Here is a 19,187-nt window from a genome sequence, read left to right as displayed (position 1 = left end):
GTTGGTGCTGTAAAAGCTGTTCTTTAACTTCCTGAGAGAAAAAAAAATTATGATCATGTTTAGACAAACTATCATTCTGGGATAATAATAGTAATGTTACTTAATCACCAAATCAGCACATCAGAATGATATTTCACAACATTACTGTATTTTTTAATGGCATAATAAACCTTGAATGATATGTATATGATGTTGTGTTTTATCAGATATTTCTTTCAGATGACAGTGGTTCTGTATAGACCTTGTGTCCCAGCAGTCTTAATGTTACATATTGCCCACCACATGTCTAGACTATAGCGACACGTGGATCATTCTGCTGAGTCTTTATGCTTTGGATTAGCAAGAGTTTTAGCTCATCTCTCAAGCTCTCCCTCATTCGGTCTCTTTATCTTCTTTCCAGTTCTCCTTAGCCTTCATTTGTCTCTTGTTCTCTGTCCCACCGTATCATCAGAGAAAGCAGCCATGAATCAGAAGGTTGTACTGATCACTGGTTGTTCTTCTGGCATTGGATTGGCACTTGCGGTTCGTCTCGCCAAAGATGAGAAGAAGAGGTTTATGGGTAAGGCCCATAAGTTATCTATAGTAGTATAATGGTGGGATAAACCAAGTACACCTACTGCTGTAAAATGCTAGCTTTTCATTGTACTGTCTGCCTTTTTTTTTTCAAAGGATGCTATTTTCTGTTTATCGACAAAATTTCAAAAACCTAGATAGATTCCTATTTTCCAATATTATTGAGACAATAAGTTATTTTGCTACCCCATGCTACAGTGCCCTGGGACAATTGTGACATGAATTAGTGTGCTAAATTAGATAGACATGGACACGTTTAACAAATGTTAATGTGCACATGGATGATGTAAAAAGGGAAATAGTCTTCAAATTCATTTTCAAATCTTTTTTTTTCACATGGGTTTATTTTTTTTGTATTCAACTAAATGAATTGATATTGCTTGTAGATTTTCTCAAAGTGAGTATCTCAGTAACTTTCATTAAATGACGACTATGTTCTCCATCTTTTAGCTGAAACCACTTATTAGCAGACTAGTTCAAATCAAAGTTCAGCTAAATGTTTTGGCTTTTTCAGTGTATGCGACCATGAGGAACCTGGCTAAAAGTGAAGCTCTGGTGGAGGCAGCAGGTCGTACATTAGGCAGGACCCTGGAGATCAGGCAGCTCGACGTGTGCGATGAGAATTCTATCAAAGCCTGTGTGGACAACCTGCCGATGCGCAGAGTTGACATTCTCAGTAAGGGTTTCCTAGATGAATTTCTTACATTAAAACACAAACGCAATGATTTCACTTTTGTGGCCATAATAATATCTCTTTTCCCTGCATACTACGTGCAGGTCGCCCTGATATACTTTAAGGTGGAGATGGACTTAATCTTAACACGCAGGGCTTTTTACACTGCCCTTAACCCCGGATTATCTTCATTCTAAACGAAGGTGACCAGATTTCTGAAATGAAAACCAAGGACATTTCCTACTTCAGTGAAACGTTTTTTTAATTGTTGTGGTTTCCATATACTAATATCATCATTAGAAATTACAAAAAAAGTTGATCACAAATAAATAATAATAAATAAATAAATAATTATTTACAATGATGTTTAAGGATCGAACTTACTTTAGTTTATTAATAGGCCTACAATTCACCAAATGTAAATAAATAAATAATTCACACTATGAAAAGTAAATTGTAACTATACTGCAATAGCACACAGATCAAAATAAAGAAATTACAACTTTTCAAATTATTTTTTTCCAATTTATGTTTATGCTTTTAGAAATGGATCTTTAGCTACCATCACTAATCAAGATTATTATTTTGCATTTCAGGCTCATTTTGACCGCAAAGTATCTGCTTTCTGAAAATGTAATTGTATATTTTATTTACATTATTTATATTGGAGTTGTGGCAGTGGAAGTTTCAGGACTTTTCTTATCATGCTTTGTTTTAAAGTGCACACAAACAGTATTAGTCTACTTTATTTTAACATGTATAGTTAGTATGTGACTTTATTGTTTCACACTGTTCATAATTTACCAGGGGTTAATAATAAATCCTGGGTATTGAACCCTAGGGGAAGTAGCCTATGAGCAGTATGAAACATAAAGCAAGATAGCCCAGGATTCTATTTACCCGGGGTTTTAGAATGACACTAGGTAGTGTGAAATGCCCTAATATGTTGTAATATGCTGTGTAAACAGAAGTCCTGCTTTTCATTAAAAAAAAAAAAAAAAACAGCATGACTTCTTTGTGGCATGGATATAACAAGAACCTGGGGAAATCAGAGATTCTGGTCTATGCAGACTTTATAACATAGTGCAGTTGCTGCACATTCAGTTCTATCCACTTAGACTACAACATTTAGATTCAACATTTTCATCCAGCATTGCTCTACTGCATAGCAATCTAACACAACGTAATTCAATTCCTTCCTGTTAGCTTTAATCTGCCTGGCCATTCACCTCTGATTTCTCAGAAAGTATCATTACCCACACAATTGATTCTTACCGGATGTGTTGTGAACTGTGAAGGAAAATCCCAGCAGTTTATGAGATACGATCAAAAAATACACAATGCTTTTAAAGTTGCAGATAAGAAAAAAAAAAATACAATATTAAAAACTTTTCATGATTTGCTTAGTTTATCCAAGAATCAGCATTCTTTAAACTACTCTTTGGTTCTCTGTATTTCAGTTAGTAATGCTGGAATGGGAATGATTGGCCCCATTGAGTGTCAAAGCATTGATGAGATGAAAACTGTCATGGACACTAACTTCTTCGGGCTTGTGCGACTCTTGAAGGAGATTCTGCCTGGTATGAAGATGAGGAAAAGTGGCCACATAGTGGTAATCAGCAGTGTGATGGGGATTCAGGGTGAGTTGTTTAAAACGGACAACAACCAGCTTTCATTAATGCCCGATTCTCTTAAGCTGATATTTGCATTTGAGCTCATTATACCAGTGGGTGAGAGGTCCAACTTAGATACTTATAGGATTAACAACCATGACTAAACGAGCTCTGAGAGGATTGAAACAGGGCTTACCATCTCTAATCACTGTTGTGTTCATGTACACAGGTATTTTGTTTAATGACATTTATGCTGCTTCCAAGTTTGCTGTTGAAGGGTTCTGTGAAAGTCTGGCAGTTCAAGCTCTGAGATTTAATCTGAAGTAAGTGATCGCACTTATACGTAGGGGTCCAAGCATTTAATTGTCCCAAATACCCCACTACCCTTGTCTTTCCTGTGGTAGTTTTTATGACTAAAACTACTCAAAGTTCACAAGTTTAAAAGAGCTCAGTTTGCTTGTTCATGATAATATATTGCAGCATTTTGAAATCATTGACACTCACATTTAAGTTGTAATTGTATGCATATTGTCTTTGCGTCGGTGCAGTATCAGCCTCATTGAACCAGGACCCGTCATCACAGAGTTTGAGAGTAAGGTGTATGAAGAAGGTGCGAAGATAGACCTCTCCAAAGCTGATAAAGTGACAGCAGATATGTTTACCAACATCTACTTGAAGAATTACAACCAGATATTCCAGAGTCTTGGACAAACTCCAGAGGATGTTGCAGAGGTACAACCCAGGTGCATGAGAAATGTTGTTGTTTTATTTTTTCCTCCGAATGGCTAACAGTCCATATGTTGTTTCTTTTATAACCAGCACACATTCAAAGTGATCACCATGGAGAACCCACCATTTCGGCATCAGACTAACAGTCTGTACACCCCCATGACCACCCTAAAATATGCAGATCCAAATGGTGACCTTCCCATTGAAACCTTCTATAAAATGGTGTTTGAACATGACAAGGTGTTCAATGCAAGTCTCAATTTCCTTAAGCTTCTGCGCTGGAGAAGCCGTAAGAGCTTTACTCTGGGCAAAGAGAAGAATGCCTCTTAAAGAATGTTCTGCAGGAGATCTGGGGCTATTCCAGAAAACAGGTTAAGCAGTTTAACTGGGTTAATTTACCCAAAGTAAATGGACAACCTTACCTTTCGGTTCAGGGTATGTAAATAGCCATACAACAACTTATAGTACTTTAAAATAATATATATATATATATATATATATATATATATATATATATATATATATATATATATATATATATATATATATATATATATATATATATATATATATATATATATATATATATATATTATATAAATAGTATCATATTTAATATACTTATAACATAATTTATAAATTAAAAATACAACTGACAAACACGTGAGATACATCACACCATATCACTAAATGGAAATGTAGAAGTAATATGGCTAAATAAATAAAAAATAATTATGAAGAAATTACACGTGCATGGCAGGGACGTCTAGTCTTTCTCCTTGAGGGATTTTTTTCTTGCAGAATTTAGTGCCATCACATCTCTTTCTGGAAATTTCTTGTGATCCTAGGGACCTTTATTAGCTGGTGTGTTTAATAGGTGCTGAAGCTAAACCAGGGCCACTTTAAAGTAAACATCCAAGGTTAACAAAAAATGAGTGTAGCGCTATGTTACACTGGGGTAGAAACAAAGCTTTTTCTTAAAGGATGTCAATGGAGGCTTTCACATGCTGAATAAACTGACTTTGTGAGGAAACCACTTATTGCTTAATGAATCAACATAATATAGGGATCTCCAGCAGTGCTCTTGTTACTGTCCTAAGGTGCATTTCTCAAAAGCAACTATGGTCACAGGGTTCAAGGGAACTGGAAATATCAAGTAACCCTGAACACCTTGATTAGCTCAGGTGTGTTTGAGCTGAACTCTGCAGGATGGTAGCTCTCTAGGAGCAGGGCTGGAGACCCCTATGATAATGTGATCCAAGACGACTGATGCTTTCGCCAGTGGTAGAGATGCGAAGGTTAGTATCTCCTCAAAATTTAAAGGAATATCTCTGGCTAAACTCTGCTGGATGGTAGCCCTTTAGGGGCAGGATGGGACACCCCTGGCCATAATACAGCTGTAATATCTTTGCAACACATATTATAATTTATTTTATTTACCATCAATTCTGCATTACTGAAGTACAGCAGCCTCCTGAGAAAGAGGAAAGAGAAAAACAGTCAGTAGGTAGCAATGCTAGTTGCTTCTTAGCATCTGTTTTCATGGTGTTTCTTTCTTTGATTCGACGCACTCTTGAGAATGTATTTGTGTTCACTGTTAAGTCTGAGTTTTAAAACACCAGCCATCAAACACTTGATGACTTGTAAATGGTTACACAGAAAAACTGGGCATCATACATTACATAACTGAGCATTATTACCTGATTTCCAAGTGTGCCTCATTACTAGAACATTCTAGACAAATAAAAACAGTTTGTTCTCAAAGAAATATATCAGACATGTTTGATATCCTCCAGCTGGGTGGAATCATAGTCTGAAGCCCATCATAGTCTGTGCCCATCATACACTATGCAGTTTTCTGCTAAATCTGTCAACATTGACGGGTTGGCTCTGATAATCACACACAAGTTAATCAACCGTGAGCTCAGGATTTAAAGGACACAATAAACTTGTTTCCTGCAGTACCTCTAAGGACAACTGACCTGTTTTTCCAGTTCTGTTTAAGATCATTTCATTATATATATGAATAAAGCAAATCTGCATAATACAAAACATTGTACAGTCTTTCAGTCTAAATCACAGAGTTTGCTATAAAAGTTTTCAAAATTTTCATAATAGTTCTGCTGTTATCTGTGCAGCGGTGCAAAAACGACCTAAATGCCATACTCGAGTAAAAGTAGCCTATCTAACCAGAAAATTGCTTTGGTAGAAGTTGAAGTTTAGAATATTACTTGAGTAAAAAATTTAAAGTATGTGACATTTATTGTACTTTAAGTAGCCTATGAAAATATTTTATTTGAATAAAAAAATAAAAAAATAAAAATTAAAAAATTCTAAAAAAAAAAGATATAGAATTCACAAAGTTCATTTGTGGATTATGAATCTGAAATTACATTTAGAAGTATTTACACAGTTTATGGAGCCAATATATCTCAGAGGGGACATGAATGCATGAATACTGATATTTGAAATTATTAAAAAAATGAATATATATATATATATATATATATATATATATATATATATATATATATATATATATATATATATATATATATATAATAGTTAATAATATGTTAAAATAAAACCGCATGTAGGTGACAGCAAAGTTACTGTTAATGAGTGAGTCATTGAGATTCAACCCAGACTCGACTTGAGTGGAAAATGAAATCGTCCGTGGATGTGGGGTCAGGGTATATTCTGGCAAACCGTTTACCCATAGAGGCGTGTGCCACAGATTGCTTTGCTGATTAAGAAACGTGATTTGTAAACGGTTTGCCAGAATATACCCTGACCATTTGCGCGCGCGGCGCACCGGTTTGCACGTGAGCAAAGGTGTTTTTTAGGAGTCTAACTTGCAAACACCAGACCACTGATTCATCAAACCTGCTTTTCTCGAGTCCGTGTTCTTCTGATTTCTGACTAATTTGTGGTAGTAACAAATATGTTTTGGGGAAATTAAAGTATTCATTTTGATTATGAAATGTAGCGGAGTAAAAGTAAAAGTAGGCATATATATATATATATATATTTTTTTACTTTATTTTTTTATAGTCAGCATTGAAACATATGTTGTGTGTAGCTATAAGTGTATATATACAGGTGCTTCTCAATAAATTAGAATGTCGAGGAAAAGTTAATTTGAGTTGAATTCCTGAAATAAATTGTGAAACTGATGTATATTATAAATTCAATGCAAACAGACTGAAGTAGTTTAAGTCTGTTTATTTTAATTGTGGTAATTTTGGCTCACATTTAACAAAAACCCACCAATTCACTATCTCAACAAATTAGAATATGGGAACATGCCAATCAGCTAATCAACTCAAAACACCTGCAAAGGTTTCCTGAGCCTTCAAAATGGTATCTGACAATCATTGAGATCCTTCACAAGGAGTGTAAGTCAAAAAAATGAATTGCCAATAAGCTGGCTGTTCACAGAGTGCTGTTTCCAAGCATGTTGCAGAGAGTTGAGTTGAACGAAAAAGTGTGGAAGAAAAAGATGCACAACCAACCAAGAGAACTGCAGCCTTATGAGGATTGTCAAGCAAACTGAATTCAATAATTTTAGTGAACTTCACAAGGAATGCACTGAGACTGGGGTCAAGCCATCAAGAGCCACCACACACAGACGTGTCAAGGAATTTGGCTTCAGTTGTTGTATTCCTCTTGTTAAGCCACTCTTGTACCACAGACAACATCAGAGGCATCTTCCCTGGGCTAAGGAGAAGAATAACTGGTCTAAAGACATTGGTCCAGTGTCCTTTTTTCAGATGAGAGCAAGTTTTGTATTTCATTTGGAGACCAAGGTCCTAGAGTCTGGAGAAAGAGTGGAGAAGCTCATAGCCCAAGTTTCTTGAAGTGCAATGTTATGATTTAATGTCAATTGCTTTTTTGAAAACCCAAGTCACTGCACCCGTTTACCAAGAAATCTTGGAGGACTTCATGCTTCCTTCTGCTGACCAGCTTTATGAAGATGGTGATTTCATTTTCCAGCAGGATTTGGCACCTGTCCACACTGCCAAAACACCAAAAGTTAGTAAAATGACCAAGGTGTTGGTGTGCTTGACTGGCCAGCAAACTGACCAGACCTGAACCCCAGAGAGAATCTATGGGGTATTGTCAAGAGGAAAATGAGAAATACGAGATAAAAAAGGCAGGTGAGCTGAAGCCACTGTCAAAGAAACCGAGGCTTCCACACCACCTCAGCAGTGCCACAAACTGATCACCTCCATGCCACGCCGAATTGAGGCAGTAATTAAAGCAAAAGGAGCCCCTACCCTACTGAGTACATGTACAGTAAATGAACATACCTTCCAGAAGGCCAACAATTCACTATTTTTTTTTTTTTTTTTTGGTCTGAGCCAAAATCATCACAATTAAAAGAACCAAAGACTTAAATTCAATGCACACAGACTGAAGTAGTTTATTAAATACACAAGTTTCACAATTTGAGTTGAATTACTGAAATAAGTGAACGTTTCCTTGACCTTCTAATTTTTTGAGAAGCACCTGCATATTGTTGCTCTTTTGTACATTTTAACTTCTTTTATTGTCCTCATTTATAAGTCGCTTTGGATAAAAGCTTCTTCTAAATTACTTTCAGATTAAAACATCAATCTGATTGAGAGCTTCTTCTGAAGTAAATTAATCTTGATTTGAAGATTTTTAGTTTGTGTATTGAAGTCATTGTAGTCAATGTTAATGTAAAATGTTAATGTTGCCTTTGAGGATTGGGAGGGGGAAAAAAGAAATGCTTTGAATAAAGCTTCTGCATTATACACACAAATCTAAAATCAATCACTTGTTATAGCATCACCTTGTGGCCAGTTCTCTCAAAAAGTGCATTGCACTGGTACATGTCATGATGATCTTTAAAAAACAGTAGAAATTATTTTATAAGCCGTTCAAAAGTAAATTGATTGATCAGATTTTCAGATCTTTTTAGATACATTATTGAAAATTGGTTTTTCAAAAAAAAAAAAAAAAAAAAAAAAAAAAGAAAGAAATCAGAAAATTGATTAAATCCAGTCATCCATGAATGGTTTATTTGTCAGTAGTTGTTTACAACTCTTTGTAGGATTAGGGTACCTTTGAATCAAAAAAAAAAAAAAAAAAAAGAAAGAAAAAAAAGTTGATCCTGATCAGTCTGGAAGTCTGTATACAGTTCTCTCCCTCGGGATACATGCATCATGGACAGTCCCTGGCACTTCAGTACAGTTCATGATGGTGAGGTCATGCATACTGTAGAAAAAAAAAAGAAAAGGAAGAAAACCATAAACACAAGCCTCAAACAACTGGATACTTGCACCCTCAACTATGTACCACATAACTTACCCTAATCTTGTGCTTGCAATTTAAGTTTTGTACTTTTTCTATACAAAATGTCAGGGGTATATACAATATAATGTTTTGAAAGATTTCGATTTGCTGTAGGTAATGAGATCAAATTTCGTAATTTGGGGTTCGTACAGCAAGCGGCAGTGTCGAGCAACCCCCGGATACAATAACAAGCAGAAGAATCGCCGGATATCCGGGAGTGTTGCATTGTAGGGTTCATTTAGTTGATCGCTAACGGAGTGGTTGAGGCAATGAATTAAGAACTTCATGCTTAAAAAAAAAAATCCGCTCTGGCCGAACGCTGGCTGCGTCTGTTAGTTTATCCAGGCAGCTTGAGAATGAACGATCGGAGCTGAATCATGATTCTAGACGTGCACAGGAACAGCAGCAGAAGCAGCACTGATGTGTGGATGTGGAGAGTCAGCGTAAACTGATCAACCGAAAGGTACCGACTCCTCTCATCCTCTGGTCAAACACTCACCCTCTTTCCCTGGATTTGAGTTCAAAACTATATTCAAAAGCATGCATTCTCTCTGACAGTGTTTTAGTGATCTGCTATAAGAAACCGAGCGCATCATTTGAAGCTCCACACAAAGCCGCCTCTGTGGCTGTTTTATCATTAACAACGCATTAACCTCCTCGTCTGGAAGCGCCTCGGCAGCTCATCCCTCATGGCCTCTTCATCGGGCAACGACGATGACCTGACGATCCCGAGGGCGGCGATCAATAAAATGATTAAAGAAACCCTTCCCAATGTGCGAGTGGCGAACGACGCCAGAGAGCTGGTGGTGAACTGCTGCACAGAGTTCATTCACCTCGTCTCATCCGAGGCCAACGAGATCTGCAATAAATCCGAGAAGAAGACTATATCCCCAGAACATGTTATAAACGGTGAGGATGGCACTTCTGGATGACTTTTGAGATCAGGAACTGCTAATTAATCAGAAGGATGAATGATGGAGGGTTGTATTCAAAGCTTGCGCAGAAAACTTGAGTTAAAGGGTAGTTTACTTGAAATAAACGTTCTTTCATTTGCTCACCCTCATGTTGTTCCAAACCCTATATTTCTTGCTTCAGATGATCACAAAATGAGATGTTTGCCTGAGTGATAGGGACTGTCAGCCTCGGTCACCATTCACTCATCGGCTCATTGAACATTTCTAATTCATGATCTTAAACCAGCCTAAAGTGTTCTGCTGGTCTTATCTGCTCTTCCAGGGGCCAGTTTCAAAAACATAGCTGTTATGTCCAGACTTCATTAGTTTGGCCACATTTGTCCCCTGGTCTGGCTAATCGTTTGACTGTTTTTTAAAGAGGTTTGGGGCACTTTTCAGCTGCTCGGTCTTGAAGACTTGCTGATGTCCAGCTTAGCCTTTCTTGGGGACCACCTTGAACTGGCTTAGATTGGTTTAAAGTGGAATTCACCTAAAAATGAAAATGGTTTGACTTGCTTCAAACCTGTATGCTTTTCATTCTTCTGTGGAACACAAAACCTGATAATGTAAATTGAGTTATTCCTTTAAATATGTTTATCAAATTCATAGTGGGGATTGCACTGATGGCCCTTTATGGGTTTGAACCTACAACCTTTTAGGTTACCTTTAAAGTCTTGGATTGTATTAATTCAATGCTTTCTGATTAATTCAGATTATTCTAAAGATTAATTCAGTGTTTTAGCATTAATTATGCATTTAAACTACACAGAAGATAGATGTGAATGTGTAACAGTCACGATAAAGGTTTACAGTATGAAGATGATGATTTCTTGTTCACTGGTTGTACATTTCATTTCCAACAGATACGTAACGTCGTAACAGAGATCGTTTTTTTTTCTCCTCTCCTCAGCCCTTGAAAGTCTAGGTTTTGGGTCATATATCGCAGAAGTAAAAGACGTTCTGCAAGAGTGTAAGACAGTAGCACTTAAACGGAGGAAAGCCAGCTCTCGACTAGAGAACCTTGGCATACCCGAGGAAGAACTTCTCCGTCAACAGCAGGAGTTATTTGCCAAGGTAAAAAAAATCCCTGAAGGGACGCTTTAAAAGCATGAAACGGCTGAAATCAGCTTTGCGCTCTTGTGCCTTGTATTGCGTAACAACCTGAACGCTGTGCTTTGAGGTGGCTCTTCTGATCAGTTCTGCTGATGTGTCTCGCAGGCACGGCAGCAGCAGGCCGAGCTGGCTCAGCAGGAGTGGTTACAGATGCAGCAGGCCGCCCAGCAGGCACAGCTAGCGGCCGCTTCAGCCAGCGCTGCTCAGCAGGCCGGATCTTCCCAGGATGAAGATGAAGAGGATGACATGTGACTCCTGGCAGGCTTTTCAAGCACACAGATAGATTGACAAATATATATATATATATTTACAGACATGTACGGCTTCGATCACACTCTCTGTCCTCTGTAACCTTTGCAGAGAGGGACCTCTGCAGTGTTTTCTTCTGTATAAACTTTTAAATCCCAGATCAGCAGTATAAATTCATACTGTCGGTTTAGGAGCAATCATGGGTGTTCTCCTGTGATCTGTTGCTATGTTTGCCTTGATTCACTTGTTAACTAGAATCATTAGCTTTCAAAAATCCCTCTTTTTTTTCTCATTTGTTTTGGATTTATTTGAAGCCAGTTGCCATAAGTTACACCCTATGTGAACATTAAGACACGTGCTGTGACATGAGGTGCATCGTGTTATTGTCATTTGGTTAAATTCAGGAGCCGGTGTTTTGAATCGCGTCCTGTTTTAGGCAATTGCGTATTTCTCTTATATTTGTATTTGTAAAATAGCTTAAAGAAACGCATTTTTTGGAAAGCGATTTTTACAGCCGTTCATCCCCACTTCTGTGTTTCTCTGTTCTGCTGAGTGAGATATGAGAATGTGATTTGTATTTTACGATGGTGCTTTTTGGTTCATTTTAGTTCAAGTAAAGATAATAAACATCGTGTAGATAGGCTTTTAGCTGCCCTGTGTTCAGAACAGTATTCCAAGGGAAAGATTTACATGTGCAGAATAAGAATCTGTGTCATTGTACCAAAGATAGAAAAACTATGAAAAATTCAGTCACCAGATATGCTTTGGAAATCTGTCCTGGTATTCGCTCTCTGTATGACGTGAACACTTTGCTGCATACAGCGCTATAAATGCTCTGCGAATCTCACTTAGTACAATGTTTTGATAGCAGGTTTTTTTCCAGGTGCAATGTGTAAAAGTGCAGATGTGAATGTGTGGTTAATTCTTGTATCTCGTAATGACTGGTAAGGTGTAGTTGAGAAGTGTATTCACATGCCTTTACAAAAGCTGTAAGCTGTATTCTCTAAGCAATAAAGTCACCCGGTTTTATAGACAGCCTGTGTTCTGTTGTTGTTTTTTAATGAAAAATTTGAAAATAAAAATCGATTACAAATGTTATAAACAAAGTGTTCATTATAGTAATTGCCAGACATATTTTAAATGGCATAACAGATAAATAATTCAGAAAATGAAAGTGGAAATAGTGTCTTTGAACAGGGTGGTGTTTATATTATTGTGCGTCGATAGATGGCGCTCCTGCAGCCCTAATGGATACGAAGACTTTCCTAAGACTATGGCAAAGGTTTGAGATATTAATATTAATGACGCAAACTGACGTTCTCCCAGTAGCCCAGTGCGTTTGGCTGAATAATTTATCAGGTTACGTGACCGGACGCTACCGGAAAGTTACCAGGCAACGTCAGAATGACTTAATTAATATTCATAAGCTTTGCCTCTGCCCGCTGTGGACGTGTAGAGAAGCTGTTGCGCTCCAGTCCTTCCAGCGTTCCCACCGTTCCGCCTTATTTTCGCGTACAGAAGAAGTGAAAGGTCGATCGGTTTCTGAGTTTGGCCGTGTTTAATAAACATAGAGAATTCTGCAGAGCATTCAAGTCAAAAATAACATGTTTATGAGGTGACGGTTGTTACAGACGAACTTTATATACTTTATATACTGCCATCGACAGGTCGGTCTGTTTTGGTAGTATCACACCAGGGTTGTCCTTCCATTCCCGTTTTTTCCTCTCCACTAAACCGACTGAGCCAAAATACGGTAAGTGTCAAAATGTCTGCACGTTTACAGTATGTTTAAAGGCGTTTATATGTGTCCTTCATCACTCTCATTCCGTGATATTCTGTGCAGGGGTAAATAACGTTTATCGTTTAACGTTAAATGTTTATTAACACTGTTGCTGTTGCACGAAGACTTGTTTGTGTACGATATTGTTTTGATCAGGCTTTAGACAATATTATCTGTCTCTTGTTTGATTGCTGCTGTAACAAGGAGCTCATGTTCAACCATCAGAAAATTATTACAATGGCTCTTAAGATTTGCTGTACATTTGTTTATTTGCCATTAATGTGTTTCCAGTTTGAATGGTTTAAGATCAGCTGAGATATAGCTGTCACCTTAAGACAGATTATATCTGGTTATATGAAGACATTATTCCTGTATGGGATCTACTACTCTTATGCTGTTCTTTATGCTTTGGAAAGAAAGATGAGTTATTGATCATCAGTGTTCTGCAATAACTACAACAAGATGTGACTTACCACAGGAAGTTCAACAACACAGTTTATGTCATCCGGAAGAAAGCCAGAACACGCTCATTCATTATCACTGACATGAACCAGATATTTAAACGTACTGTAAAGGACTTTGCACATTGATCTGTTAAATGCAGGCAGTACATAGGCAGTTTAGACTTGAATAGGTATTCTGGGTATTCGCATAAAATGAAAAAAGTGTAGAAATCTGAGTCTGTTCTTTCAGTGGCATATCGTATTTATTTCTTTAAAGTTTGCTATAATATTTTAATAATGTTGTATTTTCATACCATTTGAAACAGAGTGATGGTTGCGTGAATGTTTCTAGGCTGCTGATCCTGTGAAGTGTCTTGTCAGCAGTGGGGTCTTAAATCTTTACCCTTACGTGCTTAATTCATTTATTGGCCTTTGTAATTGGATTTATAGCTCATGAAAATAAACAGGTGTAGTTCACCCCAATTTTTCCTGTACATTATTTACTTACCCTTATGTTAATCCAAACCTTTTTACTTCCTGTTTTCTGTTGGAACACAAATATATTTAAAAAAAATACAGATTTGGAACAATATGAGATTGAGTAAAATACAAACTTTTCATTTTGTGGTGAACTATTTTCACTTTAAAAAAGTGTCCCATTAGTGGTTCCAATTTGGTTCCAATGGCTTTGCAATTAATTGAAATATGGCCTCCAAAGTCAAAGTATTCATGTTTTTAAAAATCATGAAATAGAACTTGCACTGTTTCTCAGGAGGAATTGATGTGCTCGGAGACAGAACAGAACACGGTCAAGTAAAGTGAACGTTTATCTTTAGGTACGTGCCTAAATGCTCAAATACATGCAAAAATGTGTCAAAACGCGGCGCTTGAATATTATTCATGTATACCCTTGTTGGTTATGTAATATATGAACGTAAACAGTTGAGAATGAAAACGTGCATAACAGTAAATTGGATTCTAGCCTCATTCGTCCTGCTCACAGACCGTTGGCTAAAAGTCTGATGCATATAGGACACAAAAGTGGAAACTTATCAGGATCAACTAAACACTGGAGTTTCAAAAGTATTTAAAATATTTAGAGTTTGCGGCATAGAATCTTTCAAATACATCCAAGAGATTTACACACCGGTGAGTTATTGTGGCAAAAATTCCACACCGCAAAACATGATGCTAAAAGAAATGAACTGTGATTGATTGTTTGACATGTTGGTCAAATGGCCTCATGGGCGGGCCTTGGCTAATGAATGCTGCCATGGATTTCAGACCTTCAGCCGTCAGTCTGAAGGTCTGGCTACATGAGACTAATTAGATCAGGGGTGCCCAACCCTGCTCCTGGCGATTGGCTGACAAAGTTTGGCTCCAACCCTAATCAAACACACCTGCCTTTAATTTTTAAGTGAGCCTAAAAACCTTAATTAGTTGCTTCAGGTGTGTTTGATTAGGATTGGAGCTAAACTTTGCAGGATAGTCGATAGCCAGGAGCAAGGTAGGGCACCCCTGGATTAGATCAATGCAGCTCTTAAAGTGACAGCAGGCTAAAATTCCTGCTGCTGACTGTGCTTAAAGGGTAGTTCACCCAAAAATCTAAATTATGTCATTAATAACTCACCCTCATTTCGTTCCAAACCTGTGAGACCTCCGTTTATCTTCGGAACACAGTTTAAGATATTTTAGTTTTATTCCGAGAGCTCTCAGTCCCTCCATTGAAACTGTGTGTACAGTCTACTGTCCATGTCCAGAAAGGTAAGAAAAACATCATCAAAGTAGTCCATGTGACAACAGAGGGTCAGTTATAATTTTTTGAAGCATCGAAAATACATTTTATTCCAAAAATAGCAAAAACAACGACTTTATTCAGCATTGTCTTCTTTTCCTTTGTCATATCCTGTTAGCGAATGAATCATTTGATTTAACCGGATCTTTTTGAACCAGTTCACCAAATCTAACTGAATCGTTTTAAACGGTTCGCTTCTCCAATAAGCATTAATTTACAACTGACTTAAGCTGTTAACTTTTTTAATGTGGCTGACACTCCCTCTGAGTTCAAACAAACCAATATCCCGGAGTAATTCATTTACTCAAACAGTACACTGACTGAACTGCTGTGAAGAGAGAACTGAAGATGAACACCGAGCCGAGCCAGGTAATGATTCGTTCACGAGTGAAGAACCGGTTGCATCGGTGTTCGGATCACCAGTAGTTCTTTCGGACAGTTCGATTCAATAAACCGGTTGAACAGTTCACCGGTTCTTTTGCGCTCAACGTAATGGCGTCATTGGCGATGATTACCCTTGATTCAAGCCTTCGGTTTACCTGGGCTCATAACATTAGCTCAGAATCAATCTTTAAAAGAATCAGTTCGGTTCAGACGCTCTGTGTGTCGGTTTGCTTCACGCTGAATCACACATGCGCAGTATCATCAGCTCCTCGGTTCTCGAATCGGACACGTCTGACAGAAACGGTTCTTGACACGAGAACGAGTCAGTCTATTGTTCGTTATCTGGCTCGGCTCGGTGTTCATCTTCACAGCAGTTCAGTCAGTGTAATGTTTGAGTAAATGAATTACTCCGGGATATTGGTTTGTTTGAACTCAGAGGGAGTGTCAGCCACATTAAAAAAGTAAACGGCTTAAGTCAGTTGTAAATTATTGCTTATTGGAGACGCGAACCATTTAAAATTATTCGGTTCGATTTGGTGAACTGGTTCAAAAAGATCCGGTTACATCGAATGATTCGTTCATGAACCAGATATCACAAGCTGCTTTGTTTTGAACTCCCTCACAACAGACATGGAAGAGAAGTCAATGCTGAATAAAGTCGTAGTTTTTGCTATTTTTGGACCAAAATGTATTTTCGATGCTTCAAAAAATTCTAACTGACCCTCTGATGTCACATGGACTACTTTTGATGATGTTTTTCTTACCTTTCTGAACATGTACAGTAGACCGTACACACAGCTTCAATGGAGGGACTGAAAGCTCTCGGACTAAATCTAAAATATCTTCAACTGTGTTCCGAAGATAAACGGAGGTCTTACATGTTTGGAACGACGTGAGGGTGAGTTATTAATGACATCATTTAGATTTTTGGGTGAACTATCCCTTTAATATTGATCAACAATGTTGTGGGTAACGCGTTACAAAGTAACGCGTTAGAGTACTCTAATTACTTTTTTCCTGAAATTTGTAACTTAACGCGTTAGTTCCGTGCGTAAGTAATCAGTAACTTCGTTATTTTTTTAAAAAAAGTAATCCGTTATTTTAAGGAAAGGAAAATCCCGACTGCAGCCTGCTTTTTGTCAGACAGTAGTCCTAGGTCTACTGTGCCACCTGCGGATGTATCAGTGGAGCCGAAGCTCTGTGATCGTAAAGTCAATGGCTGTGATGCGTCTGTGCCCTGCGCCTGACCTTGTGTGTGTGTGTGTGGTTTTTTTTTTTTTCGAACTCCCGTCTAGATAGCAGAGAGGACAGCGTTTGGTTTATGGAAGTACGCACATTATTTTCAATTTGTCAACGAAAAAGAAAAGAACATCACGGTAAAATGCACAATCTGCTTTGGTGAAAAGCTTCTGTCGACCGCCAAAAATTCTACCTCAAATTTAACGCTACGTTTTAATCACTACTTTGAAGAGTAAATGTAAGAGGACTGTGTTAAAGCGAATTTAGGCTTGTGACTGTGAGTGACACTTTAATAATAATTAGTTCGGCTATTAAGCGATTTGTCATTTGCCTGTGTGGCAGTGAAGAATTTAATTCGGTTTGTTATCATTTTTGTTTGACAGGCAGCTGTTAATTTCTGTTAGATCATTGGCTGGCTGGTTGTTCATCATTTCTAAATGGATTTAAATCTGCAAGCCTGTTTAAGGTTGTGTTTACAAGTAAGCATACTTGTACTTTGATAACTGCATTATTTAAAGTTAAAGAAAAATCAGGAGTTATCTTGTGGTGCTCATAATATACAGTAGCCTAGGCTACCCGGGCTGGGTAACGTTAGGTGCGAATTTTGATTAATAATATATTCTGTGATAATAAATAAATAAAACGCCATGTGGAATAGCCTAATGCTGACTGTCTTTCCTGTTATTGTTATCCTGCAGTGTAAATTTAGTCGGATGACTGACGTTATTCGTTGTCGGGAGTCACGACTTCTAGGTGCATTTAAAGGGGCCGGGGGCTGTGTCTGTCATGTGTGAGCCACTGCAAACGGCTTTTAATTTTTGGTAACGCATGAGTACTCTAACGCGTTACTTTTATGAATAGGTAACGCCGTATCATAACTGATTACTTTTAATTGATGGTAACGTTGTAACCTAACTAACTACTTTCCAAAGTAACTATACCCAACACTGTTGATCAAACAACAAAAGACAAAGACAAAATAACACACTTTCCTTGACTGAAGGACTTTTGTAGCTTTAATAAGAAACAAATGAAGTTTAATTCTTACATTGAAGACTATGCTGTTTTTTTTACTTTCAATTTCTGCAGTAGGCTGTTAGCCAAATACTGTTTGTTTTAATTGTATCCTTTTTTCAATTTTATTTGTCCTTTGCTTTTTTTTTTATTACTAACAGTTTAATTATTTGCAGTAATTTTTGAAGACCTTTTTTTTTTTTTTTTTTTCTAATATTAGCTAGCCTACATTATAGTGTTAAATGCCATAGCAACCCTATTTACAGAATATAGATATTTATTATATTTTGTATATATATGGCTATCTTTACATAAATCACTCATATAAAGTTTTGGTCATGTGGCCCAATCATAATTGTGTTAAATAATCATGATTACAACATTGATCAAAAATAATCATGATTATGATTTTCGCCATAATCAAGCAGCCCTAGTTCCAATAAAGAATTTAGAAAATAATCGCCTCAGACAAGTTTCCTGAACACTCCACCAATCTCTCGTTGATTGGACAAACATATAGTCCCGCCCCAAACTCATACCATTGACACATCTTGGTGGTGTGTTGTGTGTGTTACGAGTCAACGTTGCCTGGTTGTTCAAGGGGTGAAGATTTGCCTGGTCACAATTGTACACAGTTTGAAAAGCTATTTTAACAGATACCTTTCTCCAGACATCAAATACCTTATTGTTAAAGACTCAAAGAGCACCACAGATATTAGAATAATAATATTATGTTGTATATTAGTTTAGATAATTCTAATTACAGTCCGAGTACTACATGCTGTCAGGCCAGAGTCATGTGAGGAATGGGGGGAATTAACCAATGAATGTGGATTTACCAGTTTGGTCTAGTTTTTTTTTTTTTTTTTAAATAAGAACCAGACAAGTTGCAAGGTTTGCCTTTGGCTTTCCCACTTTATGTAATCTGATTGCTCTGTAGTATATATTCTTGAAGATGAATTGACTAATTCGGCCAATATTCAAAATCCACCAAATATCAATACATTTAAAGGACTTGAATTTCGGCCGGGGATTACGCATAATTCTACTGATTCCCACAGTTTATGTGCTTGTAATGTGGGAAATTCCTGCAAAAGTTTCAGTGTAGAAGACACTCAGGACAGATGACGGAGTGTATCGTTTGCATGTGCTTCTGAGTCTTACAATTTTAAAATGCCGGTCTTGATGATTATTTATGTAAACAGTCGATTTATACTAAACAGTTGAGAAACAACACTTGTATAACAGTTAGATTCGTGCATGTGGTCTTAAAGAGACAGCAACCTAAATAAACCTGCTGCTACATT

At 37.3% G+C, this 19,187-nt stretch overlaps 3 protein-coding genes across 6 annotated transcripts in view; all 3 read left to right on the top strand.

Annotated features, from left to right (window-relative positions):
* The first annotated feature begins 462 nt into the window (after positions 1–462).
* zgc:109982 (uncharacterized protein LOC553564 homolog) lies at positions 463–4,041 on the top strand. Its single transcript, XM_052598799.1, has 6 exons — positions 463–559; positions 1,088–1,249; positions 2,707–2,886; positions 3,089–3,182; positions 3,408–3,591; positions 3,679–4,041. The coding sequence occupies exons 1-6, from the start codon at positions 463–465 to the stop codon at positions 3,916–3,918; spliced, it is 957 nt and encodes a 318-aa protein (XP_052454759.1). The 3' UTR covers positions 3,919–4,041.
* Positions 4,042–9,115: 5,074 nt separating this feature from the next.
* Positions 9,116–12,260, top strand: LOC128015514 (protein Dr1). The gene is made up of 4 exons (XM_052599391.1): positions 9,116–9,373; positions 9,469–9,819; positions 10,774–10,937; positions 11,082–12,260. Exons 2-4 carry the CDS (start codon positions 9,600–9,602, stop codon positions 11,226–11,228), a joined length of 531 nt encoding a protein of 176 aa, XP_052455351.1. The 5' UTR covers positions 9,116–9,373; positions 9,469–9,599; the 3' UTR covers positions 11,229–12,260.
* Positions 12,261–12,656: 396 nt separating this feature from the next.
* LOC128015516 (guanine nucleotide-binding protein G(I)/G(S)/G(O) subunit gamma-12) overlaps positions 12,657–19,187 on the top strand; it is a 45,314-nt gene continuing 38,783 nt past the window's right edge. For 2 of the 4 annotated variants that reach the window (XM_052599396.1, XM_052599394.1), the window contains exon 1: positions 12,657–12,978. The gene's annotated coding sequence lies outside the window, so the exon portion shown is untranslated. Of the gene's footprint in view, positions 12,979–14,927; positions 14,956–19,187 lie in introns of those variants that run through there. The other 2 variants (XM_052599393.1, XM_052599395.1) reach the window with 2 other exon arrangements.

This window comes from Carassius gibelio, chromosome A6 (assembly GCF_023724105.1).
Source record: "Carassius gibelio isolate Cgi1373 ecotype wild population from Czech Republic chromosome A6, carGib1.2-hapl.c, whole genome shotgun sequence".
NCBI lineage: Eukaryota > Metazoa > Chordata > Actinopteri > Cypriniformes > Cyprinidae > Carassius > Carassius gibelio.
Note: the sequence above shows the minus strand (reverse complement) of the source record. Positions and strands in the feature narration are given on the sequence as shown.

Coding starts and splice junctions, on each gene's coding strand:
- LOC128015514 (XM_052599391.1), top strand. CDS start 9,600: ATGGCCTCTTCATCGGGCAACGACGATGACCTGACGATCCCGAGGGCG. Junction 9,820..10,773: donor CCCAGAACATGTTATAAACG/GTGAGGATGGCA, acceptor TCCTCTCCTCAG/CCCTTGAAAGTCTAGGTTTT. Junction 10,938..11,081: donor AGCAGGAGTTATTTGCCAAG/GTAAAAAAAATC, acceptor TGTGTCTCGCAG/GCACGGCAGCAGCAGGCCGA.
- zgc:109982 (XM_052598799.1), top strand. CDS start 463: ATGAATCAGAAGGTTGTACTGATCACTGGTTGTTCTTCTGGCATTGGA. Junction 560..1,087: donor TGAGAAGAAGAGGTTTATGG/GTAAGGCCCATA, acceptor TGGCTTTTTCAG/TGTATGCGACCATGAGGAAC. Junction 3,592..3,678: donor CTCCAGAGGATGTTGCAGAG/GTACAACCCAGG, acceptor TTTTATAACCAG/CACACATTCAAAGTGATCAC.